A 25,368-nucleotide genomic window follows, 5' to 3' on the forward strand; every position below is an offset into this window, starting at 1 on the left:
TTTGATATGTGTAAAATGGTCTTGAACACCTGCTGAAAAGTACTAGGAAAATGGATTATAATTGCTGAGAAAAAACTCTATTTTACAAAGAAGGCTTTTATTAGCAAGATGAAAATGAGCTTGGAATAAATAACTGAAAACCTGTGATTACCTTGAAAACCCACCAAAAACAAATTGGCCAATAAATTGCTTGATCAATTCCAATATTTTTTAAGATATTTTGCAATTCAGTAATTGTTTCTGAAAATATAACATGCATATATAAAACATTACTTTAGTGCCTCATTAGGGGCTAGATTATGAGTGGAGCGCTATTTAATGCTCCCGCTTGTGCGTTAACTCCGCTAGAAGTAAGATTTTTGCGCATGTTGGCAAAAAGCCAAACTTAAAATATCGCAGCTGCATTAACGTATTTGCCCATAGACTTCAATGGAGCGAGAAAAGTGGGGGTAAAAGCTAACACCCTTACTCGCACGCAACCCCAGTCATGTTTTCTCAAGTGCGCTAACCTGACATAAAATATGAATATTTCACATTCTAATGTTCTTCACATAGAAGAATATGTTCTATTTATTGTTAAATAAATATTTCTTTATATATATATATATATATATATATATATATATATATATATATATATATATGATTTTCTAACACCTGAGACCTCAAAACTTTGAACCCTAAAAACTTTTTTATTGCAATTTTTAAAAATAATTTTTAGAGAGTGTTATTATGAGTGTAACTGTTCTTATAATATAATTTTGATTTTTTTTTTGTGTGCAACTTTTTAGTCAACCATAAAAGTTAAAGGGACATGAAACCCACAATTTTTCTTTCATAATTTAGGTAGAACATACAATTTTAAACATTTTTCAAGTTTACTTCTATTATCAATTTTGCTTCATTCTCTTGGTATGCTTTGTTGAAGGAGCTGCAATGCACTACTGGTTTCTAACTGAACACATGAATGAGCCAATGACAATCAATATATATATTCAGCCACCTAGGTTCTTTGCTACTCCTGAGCTTTCCTAGATAAACCTTTCAGCAAAGGATAACAAGAAAAGGAAGCTAATTAAATAATAGAAGTAAATTGGAGAGTTGTTTAAAATTGTATGTTCTGTCTAAATACTGAATGTCTAATTATGACTTTGCTGTCCCTTTAACTACAGCTCTGTAGTTTTGGTATTCCGACGCGTGTTAAATTAAATTGCTCTCAAGCGAACGCGTTTACTTTCAACCTGTAATAAGCGTGCTACTTCCGATGCGTGCAAAGAGCAGCAATAAACTCCTTATCACTTGTGCGCAACAGTGGGCATGCCACTCGTAATCTAGCCATAAGTATAGATCTGTTTATGGACACCTGTTATGACAGTAATGGATCAAGCAGAATTAATAGACATGGGTAAATAAGTAACATGTATCAATGGGAACCAGAGATATCTGTTCTTAACACGTTAATGCCATTTTTCAGAGGCAACAAAGAAAAAAAATACTTTAAAATCCATTTAAGAGCAGCTAAAAAAATAAAAGTAAATAAAAAGATATGACAGAAAAATTGTGTGCTGCATAAACAAAAAAAGAAAAAAACAATATTTTGAAAATAAGTAATTTCTTTCTATATATATTTAGTCGAAATATGATCTTTGTTAGGAAAAAGTGTAAATGGCATGTTAATTTACAAACATTTATTAAGAAAACGTGCGACGATATGGATAAAACAACTCCTGATTCTCCGTTAAGTGCTTGAGCTGTAATTAAAGTGATTGTAAAGTTAAATGACTTAAAGCCCAGTATTTAAAAATACTCTTAAAAACATGGGCACTTATAGTCATTAAACTTTACAATTACGCTTCTTTTTTAAAATACTTACCTTTTTGTTAAACCGATCCTCCACTCGCATCTCCTTCAGTATTTAGCATATCGATAATGACCCGGCTTTCTACAATCGTTGTGTGGCTCACAAGCTGGATGCCAAAGGGGGCACACAATGATTGGAGAAATCTGGATTCAGCATTGATCTGCTCAATACTGAAGGAGATGTGGGTGGAGGATGGGCAGTAAGTTTATAGTAACAAAAAGTTAAGTATTTTAAAAAAGAAGCGTAATTGTAAAGTTTAATGACTTAGGCCCCTATTTATCAAGGTCTGTCGGACCTGATCCGATACTGCGGATCAGGTCCAACAGACCTCGCTGAATAAAGCGAGCAATACGCTTGCCGTATTCAGCATTGCACCATCAAGAGCTTCTGGTGCAACGCCGCCCCCTGCAGACTCACGGCCAATAGGCTGCCAGCAGGGGGGTGTCAATCAACCTGATCGGGTTTATTTCCGGCGATGTCTGTCCGTCTGCTCTGAGCAGGCGGACAGGTTATGGAGCAGCGGTCTTTGTGACCGCTGCTTCATAACTGCTGTTTCTGGCGAGCCTGCAGGCTCGCCAGAAACACGGGGCATCAAGCTCCATTCGGAGCTTGATACATATGCCCCTTAAAGTCCCCATGTTTTTAAAAGTATTTTTAAATACTGGTCTTGAAGTCATTCAACTTTACAATCACTTTAAAAACGTACAGGTTGAATGAGTTATATTTTCCAATGACAATGTGAGCAAATTAATTTTAATGAGTGCTGGTTAATCATTTTATCATCAAAAAAAATCTATTATATCTCAATAGCTAAACCTTGTAGCAAGATGGCTGCTTGTTAAAAAGGAAATCTTACATCTCAATAAATTATATTGTGGTTATTCTGTTACAGCTGTAATAGACAGTCACGTTATAAATCTTTAAATCTTACAAATTGCTTTATGAAAAGAAACTTTACTAAGGAAAATATATGTGTAATCAACCTACAAACTGCATAACTTGTGCACAAAAATGATACCATAAAATGATAAAGAACACTGAGGTTATAATGAGATAATACAAAATTTTAGTTATGTGTAGTGAAATAAATGAATGAACTAAGACTCTGTATTTCTTAGCGTCTGTTTGCTATACCTTTAGTGGTATGCTAATATTCCTCTTAATAATCTTAATAATCCCTTATGAATTATTATACCCACTATAAAATATTAACACACAATCACTAGCTTAATTAAACTACCTGCAAGGTCATAACTTACAAGTCTTACTTCAAGCAATGCATTTCTTTTATTACAATGAGGCTAAATAAACATTCATACAATATATGCAGATTAAATATAATTACGCATATGCAGATCACATATAAATACACAGCACTGAATTAAACATCAATATTACACTAATACATATGCCCAGTCTATGTGAGAGTGTGTGATGTGCTGTAATAGAGGTTCTTAGCAGAGAGATACTCACATGCTGTTATCAATCCCAAAAAGTCAAGAGAGAGAGATTTTGTGCCATTTTACATTCCCCCCTTTTGGCAATGGAGGTTACTGGTACACTTACATTCCAATGGGTGTTTAATATGAGTGAATCTGTTATAACATTCCTATGTGTGATGGCTATATTAGTGTACTAAGGATGCTTCCATTCGCATACCATAATATAAGTGATATACACGTGCAGTTAATGATTTTAAATAACAACACATACAAATTTGAATAATTATACATAATATAGAAATAAATAATATGATTATAAAGGATGTATGAACAGATTTCCCAATGCAGAACCCCATGATGACTGTTTCGAAAAGGAATGTACTAATTTCTGCCACCAGGTAGAACTTAACATCTCTGTAAAAGTATGTTCAATCCTTTGTAGTTCCGGTTCCTGATGGTAGAAATTTACATGAACACATTTCCCAAACTTTTTAATATGTTCCAGTAACACAGAATCTTTTTGCAATAAGGTTACCCATTTTTGCCAAGGTGCAACATCTGCTAATATTGGTGTTATAAGTGGAGCCCCCAAGGTAGCGTTATATGTGAGTAACTGTGGGACAGTGAAGTTAAACTGTAGTGAACTTATCCTCACATGGTACCCAGTAATACAATAAATCAATGGTGTGATTTGTTCCCTTGAATTACACTTGTCAAACCATACATGCACTTCATCTTTAGGCTTCAAAGAAACAAAACACACCTTTCCTTGTCCTAATGGAAAAATCATATCTTGGGGATTAACTTTCTCCACAAAACCATTGCAATATGAGAGTGATTATGCCAGCAGGAATCAAAAATTATTCTTGCCTGGTTGGGTAGACATAAAACTTTAGAAGGAAAACTTATGCAGCCAGACATGTCTACCTGTTCCATATGGGAACCACTGCATATAAAATTTGGGAACTCTAACTCATGATGTAAAACATGAGATTCTGTGACAGGTGTTCCTAGTGAAAACAAATGATAAATATTCTGATAGGTACCACTAGTGGGCACAAGTGAAGTAGCCCTGCATATATTTTCTCTGCAACCTAACCAACTGTTTAACCATAATTCTTTGTGTTCTGATGCAAAACTGTTAACAACAGACTTCTCCCACCCTCCCAAAGGTGTATAGTTATTTTCCATAGCCCATGCTATTAATTTAAAGTCAGTTGATAATTCTGTTTGCATGGAAATACACACAAAATCCTAGAATACTTCCCTTAACCTGCTAATTACTCCTATCAGTATTTCCTCTGTATGTTGAATAGCAGGACCCTGAACATGAATGACTGTCTGTGTCAGTGTCTCTACCAGGGTGTTTATCATTTGTTGTGTATGAATCCCTTTTGCATTTAACATCCTCTGAGACTGTAAGGTTGTTGTTAAGCTGGATATGTTAATGGAGTTTACCACCCCTAACCCTGTTCCCACACCTCCCAAAACTGTATCCACAATATCCCTCCTAGTCCTTCTCCTAGTACATTCTGCCCATTTAACTAATGCTTTTTCTGCTAGTGGCAGTAATTCTGGAACAATTTTGGTAATGTGTGGAAACTAGCCAATCTATTATTTTAATCCTCCACGTGATAAATTGGAATGTGGCATCCCTCAATACTGGAATTGGCTTGATTGTACTTATTTGAAACGGGCTGCTAGAAAAAACTCTTTTCCCCTCACACATTGGAGTATTGTCATAATGTTTCATCTTTGGTGTAGTGATTAAAGTAGAATAGATCAAAGGTGGAAATGTAGTTGTTTCCTTTTTTTTTTTATCTATTTTTAAGTATACTTCAATCCCTACACCAAATTTGGAACTCTCCAATTAATCCCTTCTCCTATTTTTTGTTTAAATATAACCTTGGTTATATTATAGTTATTGCCATTTATAATGTGAATAGGATTAGCAAATATTGTAGACACAGAAATACCTTCTCCCACCAGACCTACAGTCCATTTTCCTCAAACCACCCACTTACATTCCCATTCCACTTTATTACCCTGATTGACCATCCAAAAAACAGTTACATTGTCTGATGTTTTTCAGCAAATATTTCAACCCTCCCACCCGCATTTAAAGTACATTTTCCCAAACAATCGTTGTTAAGGTCTTAAGAACTCCAGAAGCTTGTCCATCCTCTGATGATGTTGCTAGAGCTCCATCTACGACTCCTTGTGAGGTTGGTGATTGAAAGTTCATTACAGTCACAAATTAGAAGTTTTTGCAATAGCACCCACACAAATACAAATAGGTTGGTGGCAATCATTCCTCTCAGGTTCCACATAATGAAATCTGTCAAGAAGATTAAAGGAACACTGAACCCAATTTTTTTTTCTTTCATGATTCAGATAGAACATGAAATTTTAAGCAACTTTCTAATTTACTCCTATTATCAATTTTTCTTCGTTCTCTTGCTATCTTTATTTGAAAAAAACTTTTTTTGGTTTAGAACTGTGTATAGTACTTTTTTATTGGTGGATGAATTTATCCATCAATCAGCAAGAACAACCCAGGTTGTTCACCAAAAATGGGCCAGCATCTAAACTTACATTCTTGCATTTCAAATAAAGATACCAAGAGAATGAAGACCATTTGATAATAGGAGTAAATTAAAAAGTTGCTTAAAATTCATTACAGTCACAAATTAGAAGTTTTTGCAATAGCACCCACACAAATACAAATAGGTTGGTGGCAATCATTCCTCTCAGGTTCCACATAATGAAATCTGTCAAAAAGATTAAAGGAACACTGAACCCAATTTTTTTTCATGATTCGGATAGAACATGAAATTTTAAGCAACTTTCTAATTTACTCCTATTATCAATTTTTCTTCGTTCTCTTGCTATCTTTATTTGAAAAAACTTGTTTTGGTTTAGAACTGTGTATAGTACTTTTTTATTGGTGGATGAATTTATCCATCAATCAGCAAGAACAACCCAGGTTGTTCACCAAAAATGGGCCGGCATCTAAACTTACATTCTTGCATTTCAAATAAAGATACCAAGAGAATGAAGACCATTTGATAATAGGAGTAAATTAAAAAGTTGCTTAAAATTTCATACTCTATCTGAATCACGAAAGAAAAAATTTGGGTTCAGTGTCCCTTTAAGAGAATATCAGTTCTTAGCAGAAATATCTACAGCTGGGACAACTGTCCTTCTATACAATTTACATTGGTCAACATGGACCCATTTGTAACCAGGCTGCCTTCTGGTTTTCCCACGTGTTGATCTTTCTATTTTAATCACAGTATTACCCAATTTGTCCAAAATTCTATAAAGCCCTTCCCAATTTGTATCGCAGGGAGAATTTTTGCGAAATTATGATCAATCCCCCCTTCTCAAACAGAGGTGTTTGAGGTGTAGATGAAAATTTACAATCTGTTGGGCCCATATTAAAGGCAGTAAAAAGTAGCAGCGAGCTCAACTGCTCCTGAATTTGGGAGAGATATTGATCTCTAGACACAGATTCTCTCAAGGGGGTAGACAATTGTGGTTCACCTAGGTGGCCTGATGCCATCTTTCTCCCTGTCATGAGCTCATAGGGAGAACACTTGGTAGCATTTGATGGTGTAGCTCTAATAGCCATTAGAACTGCTGGAAGATGTGTGATTTACCATAGTGGGAAAGTATTTTGGACAATTTTGTTTTTATTTTTTTTTAATATTTATTTATTTCCAGCAATATGTAACATTATAAATGAGCATATATAGTAAAAAGATACATTATTTCCTGCGCCACACAGGGCCAGATGGTATTATGCCACGCAGGGCCACATCACAATAGAAAAGCAACTACAAGTTTTCCATGTTTACACATCTTGCTGGGTTTTTCTTTCTTTTTTTTCCCCCTAAAAACCTATCCTACAGCACTCACCTGGGAGTACTTCCTAACAAACAACAAAAAAGAAAAAAAAAAGAAAAAGAAAAAAGGAAAGGAGAGAACACCAACTTCTATATAAACCACTCACTTAATAATGTGCTGAGCATTAAAGGTAATTCCTTCAACTTATCCCTAAGTCTCTACGTCTTGTGCTACGCATTATGGTCTGTTCTTGGCTAATACTCGTATTCCCTTATCATTCATTCTCCACTACCATCCATAAAAAAAAAAAAAAAAAGTAGTGATTAAATAGTTATACGATTTGCCTTCCCCTTCCCTTCCACTCCTCTCCCACCCCCACTCTATATATCATATTATGTTACAACAACCCAGTCCCCTTAGATTTGCTTCCTGCATAAATAAAGTGTCCCTAAAAGGGGATGTGATTAATTTCTGAGTATTATTATCCAGTGTCTTGATAAGTTTCCCCCATTTATCAAAAAATTTCTCTATGTTGACCTCCATTTCCATTTGTATTTTAGCCTGTTCTAAGAATAATTGATGAATTACCCCGTTCTTGAATTCCGAAAACTTAGGTTCTTTCTGGACTGCCAGTTTTTCAGAATTATTTTCCTGCCTATGAGAATAGCTGTGTTCAATAGGGAGAGCTCCCCCACTTCCTCTGCTGAAGTTAGGAAAACACATTTTCCTGTTAATGAATATATAAGTCCTAGAAATTTTGGTGGCCCAAATGAGATTTACCCCAAAATCTCTGCATTACTGGGCATGACCATAACAAATGAGTGAGGTCTGCTAAACAAAATTTACATCTAATGCAAAAAGAGGTCTCCCTCTCGTTAGACCAGTATGATCTCAGCTTGGGGGTGCTATAATATTTATACAGAATCTTAAATTGTTGTTCTCTATAATATTCCCCTCTCATAGCTTTGACAGCCCTCTTAATAGAGCTTGTCAATACCTCTGTTTCTACCTCCCCCTCCAGAAGATCTTCCCAAATTAACGTGAGATATTTAATATTACTCAGCTCTTGACTACTTAGCATTGAAGTATAAATCGGTGAAATAGAGAGTTTTCCTATTTTGAATAAGAGTAGTATATTTTGAAAGGCTTTATTTTGCCAGTCCAAATTTATTATTTTCAAAATTTGCTCAGCATAATGCCGAACTTGCAGGTAGGCAAAGAACTGGGAGTTGGAAATCCCAAATTCACATTTACATTCATCAAAGGTTTTCACTCTATTTTCCTCTAAGTTAACCATTTGATCATGTAACTAATCCCTGCCTCCGTCCAAGTTCCAAATCTTAACGAATCGTATCCTGCCAAGAAATCTGGGTTCCCCCTTATAGTTAGGTACGGGGAGGCCCTATAGTCAAAACCTGTTTTCGCACAAAATTTCCTCCATGCTCTGATTGGCTGATTTATAATTGTTAATTGTCTTAGCTCTTTAGGAATCTTGGATGTGGGCATATGTGCGAGAGCTTTGAGGGAGAGGGGTGCGACCAGTCCCTCCTCCACATCACACAGCGAAAATTATTTGTTCCTTGGAACCAATCAATAACATACTTTATATTGGCCGCAATGTTGTACGCCTCTATATCCGGAATGGCTAGTCCCCCCCTCTCCCTCCTTGCATACATACGTTTAAGCGCTATTCTAGACCTTCTATCCTTCCAAATAAATCGTCTTATAATTTTATTAATTATCTCGCTATCTTTTTTCAATAATAAAAGTGGCAGTGCCTGAAATATGTATAAGAATTTGGGTAGTTAAATCATTTTGATTAACTGAACTCTGCCGGACAGAGATAAGGGTAGATTCATCCACTCTCTATATCTTTCTCGAAGAACTAATAAGTGTTGGAATATTTAATTTATACCAATTCCTCGGGTCTGCTGCGAACTTGATTCCCAAATACGTAATGTATTCTTTTGCCTCTTTAAAGGAGTTATAGATGAGTTTTTACCCTTTATTAACCACAATATTTCCGATTTGTCCTTATTAATAGCAAACCCGTAAAGGACTGAAATCTGTCAAGATATTGTAATCAGGGACAAATTATTTTCCAAATTCTGCATGAAAATAAGGAGATCGTCTGCGTATATAGCTTGCTGGATTTTAAAAGCACCAATGTCGATTCCCTCCAATTTTTCCCTAAAGTGTATTGCCAGAGGTTCCAGTGCTAGATTGAAGAGCAGGGGTGAAATAGGACACCCCTGCCTTGTGCCCCGTTGCAAGCAGAATTTATCTGAGAGACTAGAGTTGATAACTAACGCAGCTACAGGTGCATTATACACTTGAGAGGACATTTAAAAAATTACCTCTGAATCCAAACTTCTCTAATGATGTGAACATGTGGTCCCAGATCAGCGAGTCGAAGGCCTTCTGTGTGTCTATGGTTATCACTGCCGCATCTTTCGCTGCGATATGCCTTCTTTGATTGCCATGTCAAGTAATCTATCACTACCTCCAACTTCCTGAGATTTTTAACCAATGTTCTCCCTTTCATGAATCCAGTTTGGTCTGGATGTATGAGTGACTAATAGCCAGCTGTAGTCTGTTTGCCAGAATGTGTGTCAGTATCTTATAATCCACATTCAGTAGTGATATAGGCCTATATGATTCCATCTTACTTAGATCCTTCCCTTGTTTTGGTAATAAAACAATCCTAGATTCATTAAAGTACTAGAGGGGGACTCCCCCTCATAAAGGAAAGAATTATATATTTCCCTCACTGTTGGAGTAATTTTCTCCTCAAGAATCTTGTATAATTCTCCTGGAATATCATCAGGGCCAGGTGCCTTGTTGAGCTTCAAGTTTTGAATAGCTTTTTGAACTTCTTCATCGGTGATCTGGGCGTTTAGTTTCATAAGATCTTCCTTCGCTACTTGAGGTACCTTAATAGTACCCCAGAACGCCTCCTTCTCCTGTTGATCTACCTCCCTTTTTCCATACAGTTCTTTAAAGTACTGTTGCAACTCCTGAATAATTTCTGAAGACAGGCTAACTATTTTGTCCTTAACTTTGATCATTGTTATAGGCTTACATCCTTTTTGAGACTTAACCATATTGGCTAAGAATTTCCCAGTTTTATTACCATAGGACATGAATTTACTATTCCTTTTAATTTCAGATTGTGTCTCTTTTAGGACACACCAAGTGTCCCTCTGTTTTTTGGCATCTATGTATTGCTTCCAGTTCTCATACTATTATTTTGTAAATACCTTTGATACTTATTCACTATTTGATTAGTAAGTTGCATCCAATATTTATTATTTATTTTCTTACTTTAACAAGGAAGGCCAAATTTCACCACGAATCACGGCCTTAAAGGCCTGCCAAAATGTTTCCTTACTCTTAACTGAATCTTTATTATTAAGGACATATTCGTCCCATTTACTGCATAGAAAATTTCGAAATCTAAGATTTGTGTATAAATATTTCGGAAAAAAGAATTTATTCCCGGGTGTGCTATTACCGTTTGTTACTTGACGTAGCAATATTGGTGCATGATCCGATATTGTGATTGGGGTGATTGTTGTCTTTTGAACTAAAGAGAATAGGTTTTTACTAATTAGAAACATGTCTACCGCGAGAGTGATTTGTGTGCTTTAGACAAGCAAGTGTATTCTTGAGTATCTGGAAAATTATTTCTCCAAATATCCAATAAATCCAAATTATAACACAATTTTTTAAAGATTCTAACCTATTTCCCTGTTCCCTATTCCCTGTCCTTTTCCTGTCCATAATTTCAGATGCCACCATGTTTAGATCTCCTCCTATTACAATATTCTGTCCTAATCTGCCAGTTTGGCTTGCAATAAATTCCAAAATGGACCCTTCTTTTCATTTGGGCCATATGTATTACACAGTATAATTATCTTCCCCCCAATTTCCAAGTTCAAAATAATAAACCTACCCTGAGGGTCTATTTCCTTTTGGAGAATCTGATATTGTAAATTCTTTCTAAACAGAATAGCCACTCCTTTCTTCCTCCGGTTACCGGGGGCGTACACTACCTCCCCAACCCATCCCCATCTTAGTTTCTGACTCTCCGTACTATTTAAATGCGTTTCCTGTAGCATACCTATATCTACCTTTAATTTATTCAAATACTGTAAGACCATCTTCCTTTTGATTGGCGAGGTAAAACCCCCCACATTCCATGAGCCTATGTTATATTCTTAGTCATTCTCGTTTATGCAGTGGGGGTAAGCCAAATGAGAGGGAGTGAGAGAAGAAAGAAAGGAAGAGGGAAGGGGAAAAAAAAAAAAATAAAAAAATCCAAGCACCCATACTCATTCACACAACCCTCCCTCATCCTCCACCCCCCTTCATCCTTATCCAACAGTTCCATGTTCAAATTGTCCCAATTTTTGCTTTTCCTCCCTAGGAAATTTTCTGCTTCTTGTGAGTTCTCAAAAGTTTTAAACCCCTCCTGAGTTTTAATGCTAATTTTAGCTGGATAGAGTAGCCTAACTGATCTGCCTTCCTGTATTAGGCGAGAGCATAGAGGTGCACACTGTCTTCTCCTAGTGGAAGTCTCAAACGAGAAATCTTGGAATATGAAATTTCTTATTTTGATACATAACACCCTTTTGAAGCCTAAAAGCTCTTAATATCTTAGCCTTGTCCTGGAAGTTTAAATACCTAATAATAATAGGTCTAGGTCTATCCTTGCCTTCCTCCTGCTGCCTGAGAGCCCCAATCCTATGTGCCCGTTTAACTGGTAAGGCTTGCTCTCCCTCAGGCATAGAAAGTATAGAGGGTACTGAACTGCTGCGAAATGTACAAATCCTTTTCTAAAAGGGTTTCAGAAATGCCAATTATTCTCAAGTTATTTCTCCTCGATCTATTCTCGAGATCCTCCACTTTATCAGTTAAGAATTTAACCTGTTTCCGTATTATTGTTAATTCCTGTCTTTCTCAATGTCCCGTCCTCTAGATCTGAGATGCGCTGTTCCACTAGGCCTACTCTAGCCAGTATTTGTTTTGTTTCCTGTGAATAGACTCTTGGTATTTTGTATAGCCTCAAACTTGGGCATAAAAGTGCACTCATCTGTTTCAGCAACTCAGTTTGTTGTCAAATCAGGCCCCACCTCCTGCGAGGTTTCTGACTTAGTTCTGTACTACGTCTGGGTTGTTTTTTCTCTTGTTGCCTTCTCCCTGTCATATTTACAACTTTATTCCAGCGGACACTGAAATAAATTTATCCATAAGGGACGTGGCACTATTGTCCCTACTTTCCCTATATGACTTCCTCGTGTTTGTGTCTCCTTCTATCACTATCCTCCTTTTGATTAGCCTTTTAGCAGCTGTGAAGCTCCTATTGCCCTCTCCTCTTTTATCCTCAGGTTCCTCTATGTATTGTTATTACCAAGACAAATATTTAAGCAGAGCTGAGAAAAGAAGAAAAATCTTACAGCTTCTCTTCCTCTCCTCCCTCCCTAACTTACCCCAAACACCTACATAGTGCATAATACCAAAATCACTATATGACGGGTACAGTAACATAATCACTCAGTGCATATACCTTACAAAATGATATAATACTTAATTAGATTCCTATCAATTCAATCCCATATATCCTACTGTTCCCAATATCAGAGGGCTATTTATGTGTCTAGTGCCCCAATCTTCTATCTTTTAACCTAATTTACATTAATTCTACAGTGCACAATTCTAAATCAATAAATAAACTACAAAAAAGTAACAAATCCAACAGCCCTTCAGGACTTGCAAAGAAAATAATAAATAAATGTGATACTTAATTAGCTTCTGTGCCATCACAGTCCCAATGTCCCAATATGTTTAATAACAAATAAGAGTCCTTTCTTCCCCTAGATATTTCCTCTGGGCAATCAGGGGTGATCTTTATCCGTGTCCTAGTTTCTCCCCAGTTTCTGCTTCAGCGAGTCTGTTGAAATAAAAGAGAGAGGGGTGCCCCATGTGTGTATCCATAAAGAGGTGAGGATAAACCTAAGCTAGGGCCATGCAGGGTACTCACATGTTCCAAAGGCACCCACATGTGCCGGTAGAAGCGGGCTGAACCTTTAGCAGCAGTTCAGCATGCTGTTTCTCTCCTGGAGGATGTTGTTTTTCTTCCAAATTTAGGTAAACATGTAAAGGGGACATAAAATACAGTACCCTGTGTGAATCCGCTAAGAAAACAAGCATAAAATGTATACAGAGCAGTTACAGAGTACTCACAAACACAGCGGCACACTCTTGTGCCAGTTGTCGCAGGCTAAACCTTTTACAGCAGTCTAGCACGCTGTCCTCAGTTGCAATGTGTCTGTGTTCCTCCGGTACATAATTCAGAGAAGGAGACATAATACAAACCACAGATGTGTGACTCTATCATAAACAGTGCATGTATCATTAGTTAGCTTACAGAGTGGTACTCACAAGCGTTGCGGCACTCCTGTGTGCCTTTGGAAGCAGGCTGGACCTTTAAACAGCAGTCCAGCACGCTGATTTCTGTAATGACCATGTGTCTGTTTTTCCACTGAGCTTTTTTAGGGTTAAAATATGCTAATGAATTTGCTGTTTTTAGGACTTAACTCTAAATTTAACCTTATATCTAAGGGGGGGGGGGCGGGGGAGATAACCCTTTTTCTTTCCACAGCCCTAAATTCCTGGGGCAAGTCCTAGCAGATCTCCTTTGTTAATGACCAAACTCGCGGCATAGAGTGTGAATATTTGAGGAGGGCTGAGCAAAAATGATCCTTATCCCCCGTGGTATACCAGTAAGATTTGGGAGGGAATAACCTTTTACTGCAGCCTATCAAGGGGGAAGGGTATCAGTGTGCCGTATCAGTATCTACTACCTTAATTCCTTTCTCAGCCGCCTCTCCTCAACCTCCCATCTTGCCTAACGAGATTTCTAGCCACTTGCGGGGACCAGGAAGTGAGACCATCCGCCGTCGGCTGTGGATTCCGATCGCCACTTCCGTCTCACTGCACTGGTTCCCCGTCTCTCGATCTTTCCCGCCGGTTCCGCTAGCAGCGTTCACCCTGCGTGTCCCTCGCCTCGGCGCTCCTTACGTGCGCCAACGCCAAACGTGCCACAGTAGCTCCTAGGACCGCCCCCCGACAATTTTGTTTTTAATGTGCGATTCATGCGCTCAACTATACCAGAGGATTGTGGATGATATGGTACATGAAATCTGGTCTGTATTCCCAGTAGGGCACAGAGATTTTGCATTACCTGACCTGTAAAATGTGTACCCCTGTCTGAATCAATGAGTGTTGGAAAACCCCATCTTGAGAAAACATGTTCCCACAGTGCTCTGGCAGTAGCCTGTGCAGTATCACAACGAAGTGGAATAGCCTCAACCCATTTTGAAAAAATATCTACAATTACTAGGGCATACCTGAGCCCCCCTTTGATAGTGAAAGTGGACCTATAAAATCAATTTGGATAGCTTTCCAAGGGCTATCTGCTACTGGTATTCTCTGGAGAATGGATATCTGACCTTTTGGACATGGAATTATTTGAGCACACATTTTAAACAGGTTTCTGCTAAATCTGGCCAATTAATTTTTTGCCTTAAATGGTACTCTAATGCACTTTGGCCAATATGCCCAAGAAGAGAATGTGCTTGCTGTGTTATAGGTCCCTGCAAATGACTTGGAACCACAATAAACAATTTAGCTTGTGGATCAGTGTCATTGGAGTAACATATTAACCCATTACAAATTGAATTGAATAACCATTTGGGAGTGTTTGCTGTTCCTGTAACAGAGGGAAAAGGTTAGGATCTTTAGCTTGTTCTGTTTTCAAATCAGGTACCTCTGGATGTACCATTGTAATATTTGCTATGTGTTCCATTGTATCTTTAGATGCAACATGCTCTCTCCATGCTTCCTGTGTCTCACTGTCATTCTCATCTGATTGCCATGGTTCCCCATCCAAAGCTGCCGGTTTGGCTAACATGTCCACGTGTGCATTTCCTTGTGAATGTTCATCTGTGAAATGTGTGTGTGCCTTCACTTTAACAATGCTGACTGCAATGGGTGCTGTGTTCCCCAATCTACCAATTTCTTAAGGGCTTGAACATGTGATAGTGGTTTACCTGCTGAGTCTAACATTCCCTTTAGATTCCAAATTGGTAAGTACTCTGTCAGTGATCTGGTCACATAGGCACTGTCACTGTATATACAAATGTCTTGTGTGTCAAACTTGTGGCAAGCCATAGAAATTGCTTCTAATTTTGTCCCTGAACAATTTATGAGGTGATTCCCTGTGTGTGAATGTCTCTGTGCAGTCATGGAGTTCCCCCTGAGTGTGCATTAGTTGGGATAATGTGTAGTTTGCATTGTGTTGTACAGTGATGTCACAATGTTGCAAATCTTTTAACGACCTAGTCACTCTTTGTGTTGAAACCCCACTTAATGATTTTTCCAACAATAGTTTTATAGGGGTGTGTGGTGTTTGGAGGATGAGCTCCCCAAATCCTACTATATGCTCAGAAGCCTGAAATGTACAATGCACCCATAACAAAGCCTTGATACATGAGTCATATCCTTTCTCTACTGGAGTAAGAATTCTGGGAAAATAACCAACAGGCCTCCATTTTTCAGCCTTCTCCTGCAGTAGGACTGTGAAATAGAATTGTCAGATGTGTATGTTTGTAAGGCAAAAGGGGCCTCCCTCTCCACTGTGGCAAGGGCAGGGGCTGATGCTAAACCTTCTTGTAACACTTTAAATGCTTCCTCATGTTCTACACTCCAAGAAATTTTCCCAACATCCTCCATTTCAAAAGATCATAGAGAGGTTTTGCTTTTTCAGCAAACCCTTCAATGAAATCACGAGAAAAATTGACCAAGCCTAAGAATTGTCTTAAGGACTGCCTATGCAAAGGTCTGGGCACCTGAAGTATTGGTGTAACTAGTTCTCTAGTAGGGCATCTTGTACCCCTTTGTATTGATACTCCCAAAAATGTCAACTTTTGTCTCATTAATTGTACTTTTGAAGTGTTTAACTTGAGGCCAGAATCAGCAATCAAGTCAAACAGTTCATTCAGCCGCTACAAATGTTCCTCTACTGTCTCTGTTGTAACAAAATATAATCTACATACTGTATGATACTTTCTGGTACTGAAAAGTTTTTAAAACCTCTGCTAATGCTTGGTGAAAGTATGTTGGAGAGGTATGAAAGCCCTGAGAGAACTAATTGAAGCAATATTGCGTGTTAGCAAAGCAAAAAGCAAACTTATATTGGCACTCTGAGGCTAGTCTGACACTCCAAAAACCATTACTTATATCCAGAACGGAATACCACCTACATGTGGCACTCAGTTTGGATACAACTTCAGGAGTTGAAGCAACTAGATTTGTAACAGGTGGGGTAACTTTATTCACCATACGAAAATCAGCAGTTAACCTCCAAGTATTATTTGCTTTCTTTACTGGCTACAAAGGAGAATTATTAAATTTATGTCTTGTCCCTTGTGGGGGACTTAATGGTATGTCTGTCAGAGTCACTGAAGCTCCTGTGTCTATGAGGAGTTTGTGCTATGGCCCTCAATCACACCATAGACACAGGGACATCCAAAATGATCCCTAAATGTGTTACATATAGGGACCATGTCATCCAGGGCCTGAGGTAGTCAGTCAGAGCAGGATATCAGAGGAGAATTATTTTCATAATTCTTTTCATGATATCCCACTTCCCCTTCCCCCACAGTCATCACTCTCAAAGCCTCATGCGCTGGACCATACAGATTAGTACCAGGCCTAAGCTTTGGGGTGTATTCCTGTCCTGTTGTATCTGGGGGCTTAATCTTGTTATTTTCCCTACCCAATTCTGGTCATAGCTTTCTTTTGGAGGTGCAGAGGGATGTACTCTTTCCTGCCTTCCCTCAGTTTCCTTCTGAATTCTCGTCTGTATTTATATTTATTGCAGTAATGGCAAGTACCTTTAAAAGGACCCTCTGAATATTTTTGTTTCCCTTCATTAGTGGTAACCACAGCAATTCTGTGTTGCCCTGTGTTCCTTTTCTTTAGAATGTTTTTCCTAGCCTTACCTATAATAGATAACACACCCTCTAGTCACCCTCTAGTGTATTCTTTTCCTCAGCCATCAATTGTATGCTAGGGTCCAAGTATGTGAATTTTTAAATTAAATATTGCAACATATCACAAGGTGTCTGTTCTGGTGAAATTCTGTGTGTCAATCTATATAATTGCTAAAATTTAGCTGCAAATACCCATGGGTCATCCTTTAATGCTACTTGCATTTCTGCAAGAGAGTGACTGTCTAAATCTCTACTCCCTGTGACTAGTTTACAAACTGCTTTTAATCTGTCCCCATCTGAACCCCATTTATCCTCCTTAAACCAATCTGTGTTCAAATTAACTGGGCCTGCAACTGGTGATTGTAATCTAGCCGCATTGCTGCCTGGAAGCCAAATCTTTAACATTATGCATGCTTCAATAGGAGAAAGCATGTATTGTTTTATTGCAGACTCAACATTTGACATGTTAGTAAATACATCTGCTTTTACATCATACACTGGAAAGAGAGATTTTAACTTTACCAGTTGTCTCATTACTTTATCTCTATCTTGGTTTTAAATGGTAGTTGATACCAGGGATGATGTTGCAGGAGAGGTGGTAGAGAAAAGTAAATTTTGCGATTGAGTTAAATTTCTTCCCCTGGATCTTAAAATGGGTGTTAGTGATAAAGTATCTGTTTGGTGTTCTGGACTTAATGTTCTTGTCTTAGTTATCTGTGGAGTTAGTATGGGAATGTGTGTGCTCTCTGTATTTTCTGTGTGATCAAATCTTTCCTCACTGTGTGGAATAGGCACCCTCCCCCCATCAAAATGTGGACTTAGCAACCTTCCTCCATCAACATGTGCCCCATCTTCCTCTGACACAGATGGATTCTCCTTATTTAATACTGCGACAGGAGTTAAGTTTGCAAGCCCCTGTTTCAATGAAGCTATAAATTGGCCTCTTGCGTCATAATTTTCTTCTAACATAGTAATATATTCTGCATTCACACCACACATGGGACAGTTCTCATCCAATGTGCTACAATTGATCTCTGTTAACATGGCTATTGGGGGAGAATGTTCAGAGATTGCTCTATTCATTTGGTCTTTGATTGCTAACAACAGTTTCATACAATTCTGTAATTTTAACTTTTCTTTTGTTAAACAAAACCTCTTTTTATCAATAAGCTTATTTTCATTCTCACATTGTAACCATACATCTTGCAGTCTTTTAACTATATTAGTATTCTCATCAATAACAGTCTCAAATGTGTTACATTCTGCATATTTAACAATTAATTCCATACTCACACTTTGAAGTGTCTTCAGACTGCCAGCAAATCAGATTCACGTCCTGCCTGATATGATTTTCTCTGCGTCCGGTTCGACTGATTCCTAGGTATTCACCTAAATGCCTCTTGGATCTAGTCCTGGCCAGGGACTTAGTGCTGAAGCGCTAACACAAAAAAAGTATAGCAACAGAAAAACTAGGTTAAATTTTCATCCAAAAATCACACTTGTATTATAGCAAAGAGCATGGATTTGTCCCCGCTTTAAAACAAGTGTAGTTGGTAAGAAAATTATCGTTGGCTCGTCAATGAAATAAATGAGACTCTGTATTTCTTAGTGTCTGTTTGTTATACCTTTAGTGATATGCTAATATTCCTCTTAATAATCCCTTATGAATTATTATACCCACTATAAAATATTAACACACAATCACTAGCTTAATTAAACTCCCTGCAAGGTCATAACTTACAAGTCTTACTTCAAGCAATGCATTTCTTTTTTTATAATGAGGCTAAATAAACATTAATACAATATATGCAGATTAAATATAATTATACATATGCAGATCACATATAAATACACAGCACTGAATTAAACATCAATATTATACTAATACATATGCCCAGTCTATGTAAGAGTGTGTGATGTGCTGTAATAGAGGTTCTTAGCAGAGAGATACTCACATGCTGTTATCAATCCCAAAAGACAAGAGAGAGAGATTTTGTGTGTAGGGACTTATATAAGTTTTTATCTATCCCCCAATGATGAGGTCACTCATATACAATCCCCCTTGTTCTGTCCAGGTATATAATTATAGCCATGCCATGCGGTTGGGGGAAGGGCATATATGGTCACACAAAGGGTCTCTATATAGCTCTTTACTTAAACCAGCATGGGGTAACTTTATTCACCATACGAAAATCAGCAGTTAACCTCCAAATATTATTTGCTTTCTTTACTGGCTACAAAGGAGAATTATTAGAGGAGGAACATTTTCTAATTATTCCTTGGCTTTCAAGCTGACTAATAATTTGCCTCACAGGTTCAATAGCTTCTGCTGGAAAACAATACTGTCTTTGTAGAGGGGGGTCAGGGCCTACAATATTGATTTCAATGCCTTTTAATATGCCACAATCATTCTTATGTTGAGCCCATATGTCAGGGAAATCCATGACCAATCTCTTCAAATCAGGGTGACTTTCAGTATCCGGCCACACCCTTTCTGAAGGAATTGATTCAATGGATGCTATATGATTGATGTAAGAGTCATCTAATATAACAGGCTTTCTCCCTCTAGTATCCCTCCACAAAACATTGTTACACAGGTCCACTATCATCCCTTCTGATCTCATTATATCAGCACCAAGTATTGTACCCTCTGTATTTTTATTCTGCCAAATGGGAATTTCCTTAGTCCACTGATTGCCTAGTGTCATAGTCACATTTGGGATAATGGATGCTTGGGACTGGGATCCCCCAAGTCCCCCAATAAATTTATGTCTTGTCCCTTGTGGGGGACTTAATGGTATGTCTGTCAGAGTCACTGAAGCTCCTGTGTCTATGAGGAGTTTTGTGCTATGGCCCTCAATCACACCATAGACACAGGGACATCCAAAATGATCCCTAAATGTGTTACATATAGGGACCATGTCATCCAGGGCCTGAGGTAGTCAGTCAGAGCAGGATATCAGAGGAGAATTATTTTCATAATTCTTTTCATGATATCCCACTTCCCCTTCCCCCACAGTCATCACTCTCAAAGCCTCATGCGCTGGACCATACAGATTAGTACCAGGCCTAAGCTTTGGGGTGTATTCCTGTCCTGTTGTATCTGGGGGCTTAATCTTGTTATTTTCCCTACCCAATTCTGGTCATAGCTTTCTTTTGGAGGTGCAGAGGGATGTACTCTTTCCTGCCTTCCCTCAGTTTCCTTCTGAATTCTCGTCTGTATCCATATTTATTGCAGTAATGGCAAGTACCTTTAAAAGGACCCTCTGAATATTTTTGTTTCCCTTCATTAGTGGTAACCACAGCAATTCTGTGTTGCCCTGTGTTCCTTTTCTTTAGAATGTTTTTCCTAGCCTTACCTATAATAGATAACACACCCTCTAGTCACCCTCTAGTGTATTCTTTTCCTCAGCCATCAATTGTATGCTAGGGTCCAAGTATGTGAATTTTTAAATTAAATATTGCAACATATCACAAGGTGTCTGTTCTGGTGAAATTCTGTGTGTCAATCTATATAATTGCTAAAATTTAGCTGCAAATACCCATGGGTCATCCTTTAATGCTACTTGCATTTCTGAAAGAGAGTGACTGTCTAAATCTCTACTCCCTGTGACTAGTTTACAAACTGCTTTTAATCTGTCCCCATCTGAACCCCATTTATCCTCCTTAAACCAATCTGTGTTCAAATTAACTGGGCCTTCAACTGGTGATTGTAATCTAGCCGCATTGCTGCCTGGAAGCCAAATCTTTAACATTATGCATGCTTCTATAGGAGAAAGCATGTATTGTTTTATTGCAGACTCAACATTTGACATGTTAGTAAATACATCTGCTTTTACATCATACACTGGAAAGAGAGATTTTAACTTTACCAGTTGTCTCATTACTTTATCTCTATCTTGGTTGATGTTGCAGGAGAGGTGGTAGAGAAAAGTAAATTTTGCGATTGAGTTAAATTTCTTCCCCTGGATCTTAAACTGGGTGTTAGTGATAAAGTATCTGTTTGGTGTTCTGGACTTAATGTTCTTGTCTTAGTTATCTGTGTAGTTTGTATGGGAATGTGTGTGCTCTCTGTATTTTCTGTGTGATCAAATCTTTCCTCACTGTGTGGAATAGGCACCCTCCCCCATCAAAATGTGGACTTAGCAACCTTCCTCCATCAACATGTGCCCCATCTTCCTCTGACACAGATGGATTCTCCTTATTTAATACTGCGACAGGAGTTAAGTTTGCAAGCCCCTGTTTCAATGAAGCTATAAATTGGCCTCTTGCGTCATCATTTTCTTCTAACGTGTAATATATTCTGCATTCACACCACACATGGGACAGTTCTCATCCAATGTGTTACAATTGATCTCTGTTAACATGGCTATTGGGGGAGAATGTTCAGAGATTGCTCTATTGTAACCATACATCTTGCAGTCTTTTAACTATATTAGTATTCTCATCAATAACAGCCTCAAATGTGGTACATTCTGCATATTTAACAATTAATTCCATACTCACACTTTGAAGTGTCTTCAGACTGCCAGCAAATCAGATTCACGTCCTGCATGATATGATTTTCTCTGCGTCCGGTTCGACTGATTCCTAGGTATTCACCTAAATGCCTCTTGGATCTAGTCCTGGCCAGGGACTTAGTGCTGAAGCGCTAACACAAAAAAAGTATAGCAACAGAAAAACTAGGTTAAATTTTCATCCAAAAATCACACTTGTATTATAGCAAAGAGCATGGATTTGTCCCCGCTTTAAAACAAGTGTAGTTGGTAAGAAAATTATCGTTGGCTCGTCAATGAAATAAATGAGACTCTGTATTTCTTAGTGTCTGTTTGTTATACCTTTAGTGATATGCTAATATTCCTCTTAATAATCCCTTATGAATTATTATACCCACTATAAAATATTAACACACAATCACTAGCTCAATTAAACTACCTGCAAGGTCATAACTTACAAGTCTTACTTCAAGCAATGCATTTCTTTTATTATAATGAGGCTAAATAAACATTAATACAATATATGCAGATTAAATATAATTATACATATGCAGATCACATATAAATACACAGCACTGAATTAAACATCAATATTATACTAATACATATGCCCAGTCTATGTAAGAGTGTGTGATGTGCTGTAATAGAGGTTCTTAGCAGAGAGATACTCACATGCTGTTATCAATCCCAAAAGACAAGAGAGAGAGATTTTGTGTGTAGGGACTTATATAAGTTTTTATCTATCCCCCAATGATGAGGTCACTCATATACAATCCCCCTTGTTCTATCCAGGTATATAATTATAGCCATGCCATGCGGTTGGGGAAGGGCATATATGGTCACACAAAGGGTCTCTATATAGCTCTTTACTTAAACCAGCTGGTCATCCTTATGAGATAGGGCCTGGTAATGTGATCTTTCTACATTCCAAAGTGACCCAGTATCTGAATAAAAAGTTAACCCCTTCCTGCTTACACAGCTGCATTTCTATAGTATTATGGCATATATTACCACTTTCTGACCACATCTGAATTCTGACAGATTATGCCATTTCACATGTAGTAAAAAAATGAAATATGCTTTAATTAATTAGTTTGCCCCCCTCCCCTGTTCATGTAATTTAAACACTGAAAATTATGGATTTTCCTATTCTGAGACTCAGAATTGCACCTTAGTAGAGATGATGATATAAATAACTGCAAAACAAAGAAATGACAGTGGTTATCCTTTCTTACTCCAGTAACAAGTTCATACTGGCTTCTCCAAATAAGACAAGTGGTAGAGTAAACTTGGTAAACTGAAAAAAAGTGCACACTTTTGTTAATCTACTGCAAGATGACAGAAAAGTTTTGTAATTGCAGGGTGTTTTATGTCCATTTAATAGGTTACAGTAACTTGCCCTATAATAAAGCAACACTATAAACAATCCACGGGTAAGTAGTAATATATAATTTTTATACACTATATGATCAAAAGTATATAGACACCCAGGGGTGGAACTACGGTGGTCATGACGACTGCAAATGCGACTGGGCCTGCGACTCTGGGGAGCCCCAGCAGTTGTGACCTGTTCAGTGTGTGTGGGCAGCCCCTTTGTAAAGGGGAAGTGCGAGACCCTTACTGCTGTAAAAGTAACACTGACTAAAGTTATAATAGTGGTGCTTGCGCACCCTAGCCAGCATTTTTCCATTCAAGCAGTCATCTCGCGGCCTGGAAGCCGCAACCTGATAGAACTCTGACCTGGGAACATCGAGCGAGTATGGGGCACACGTGGAGGTGAGTGTGAATGCGCGCCTCTGATACACGAGCTGAGGTATTGGCAGGAGACTGGGGACAGAGCTTTTCACTTCCCTGGGGGTGGATGGTGAGTGTCACCATGAGGCGGGCTCTGTGCGCAGTTAGAACGACTGGCTCTGTGTGCAGTTAGAATGGCGGCAGGTGTTCAGGGTCCAGGGAAAAAAATTTTTTGGACTGATTTGTGCTGATTCGCGAGAGGATAGGTGTGCATGAGCCAAGTAAGCAGTAGAGGGGCAATCAGTCTGGCTGGGCGAGTTGCAAACACCACTAGCGATTTGCAAAGGGGCAAGCTGGGAGGCAGCTTTTGCTAGTGTACAAACAAAGGGTACAGGGAGAGCAGCCAGCACACTAGTGTCAGTGGCATATAGATCTGTGCACTTTATTAGGGCAAGTGGGCCACTTTCTCCATGGGTATGGTATTCAAATATTTTTTTGTGGTAAGCTTAGTTTATTCCCTAAGATTATTTTTATATTATATATATATATATATATATATATATATATATATGTGTGTGTGTATACAGCATAGTCAGCTATGTATATATATATTTATGGTGGGACATTGAATTCTTGGAACTCTATATTTCTGAAAATAGAGTTCCAAGAGGAGTGTGTATGAAAAAATATCCATCTTTTGCTCTTAATAATCAAAAATTTATGGAAGAATGGAATGAGAGTTTAACCAATTGTTCCATAATGCTGATGAAACAACTATTGAGAGACAAAAAAGAGGAGAGATAAATAGTTTTAGTAGAAATTAATAAGGTTACTGAGGTTTTACAACCTTTTGTTACAACACAATAATTTGTTAATTATACTTCACAACTTAATGAGACTATAGACAAATTAGACTCGACTCTATATAATCGTAAAGTACAGAAGTATCACAGAGATGTGAAGGATTATTAATTAAATATAGTCTACTTCTGGCAGCAACATAAACCTAACAAACGTAATTGGTCCACCAATAAGACCAATTCTAAGACTACCAATAAAAGTAAAAACAAAAAAGGTGACAAGAGTAAGAATAGTACTGGTAGACATGTAACATTTTCTAGTATTAATACAGATCAACAGGACTCTAATGGTTCTAACACAGAGGATGACCCAGTTGTAGAGATACCTGAGTCACAACAGGAAGGATTAGAACCCAGTACTAGCAGAAAAGAACTAAAGACACTAGTGAAGCAACCTACACAAACTAGCACCCCTAAAAAAACTGAAGGTACCTTTCGGTACCCCAGCAGGGTCAGGAAAACCGCAAAGAAATAGCTGTTATCAACCTCTCTGATGTTACATTATCCAAAGTAGAAATTGACTTATTAAATAAAGGCTTGACATATGCACCTGCTCACAATTTTGAATTAATTAATACACTTATTGATGTTAAAAAATTTGTTCGGAAGTTGGTTTTGAAAAAACATTTTTTGCATCACAATGTAGACACACCAATTGAGGACACATCCCCTCCCACTTTTGGTCAATTAGTCGGTTTGAAATATACTGACCTAACACATCTTACTTACTAAATTTCACTTGAGCAAAAATCAATTAGACAAACTCAATAACTTTTAAATACCACCACGTCATTTTCTTATACAAATACCACATATTTCTACCCAATACACTCGAGACATTATCTACTGGACTTATATCAGAGAGTAGTTGAGAAATAACTGACTGAACTATTTAGAACAGTTGAAAATAATTTCCCTTTAAGACCACATGATAACATGACAAAATCAAAAAGACTAGCATTAGCCAGACTACAGAAGAAAGATAAAATTGTTATTACCCAAGCTGACAAGGGTGGGGCAGTTGTTGTGCTAAATAAAAGTGATTATGTCACTGAGATTAATTTACAG

At 37.8% G+C, this 25,368-nt stretch overlaps 1 protein-coding gene across 1 annotated transcript in view; it reads left to right on the top strand.

Moving 5' to 3' along the window:
• LARS1 (leucyl-tRNA synthetase 1) overlaps positions 1-25,368 on the top strand; it is a 321,337-nt gene that overhangs the window by 119,159 nt on the left and 176,810 nt on the right. The window contains exon 14 of the mRNA XM_053719280.1: positions 24,581-24,728. Coding sequence (XP_053575255.1) covers positions 24,581-24,728 — 148 coding nt within the window. The remainder of the gene's footprint in view (positions 1-24,580; positions 24,729-25,368) is intronic.

The sequence above is a fragment of the Bombina bombina genome, chromosome 6 (genome assembly GCF_027579735.1).
Source record: "Bombina bombina isolate aBomBom1 chromosome 6, aBomBom1.pri, whole genome shotgun sequence".
Taxonomy (NCBI): domain Eukaryota; kingdom Metazoa; phylum Chordata; class Amphibia; order Anura; family Bombinatoridae; genus Bombina; species Bombina bombina.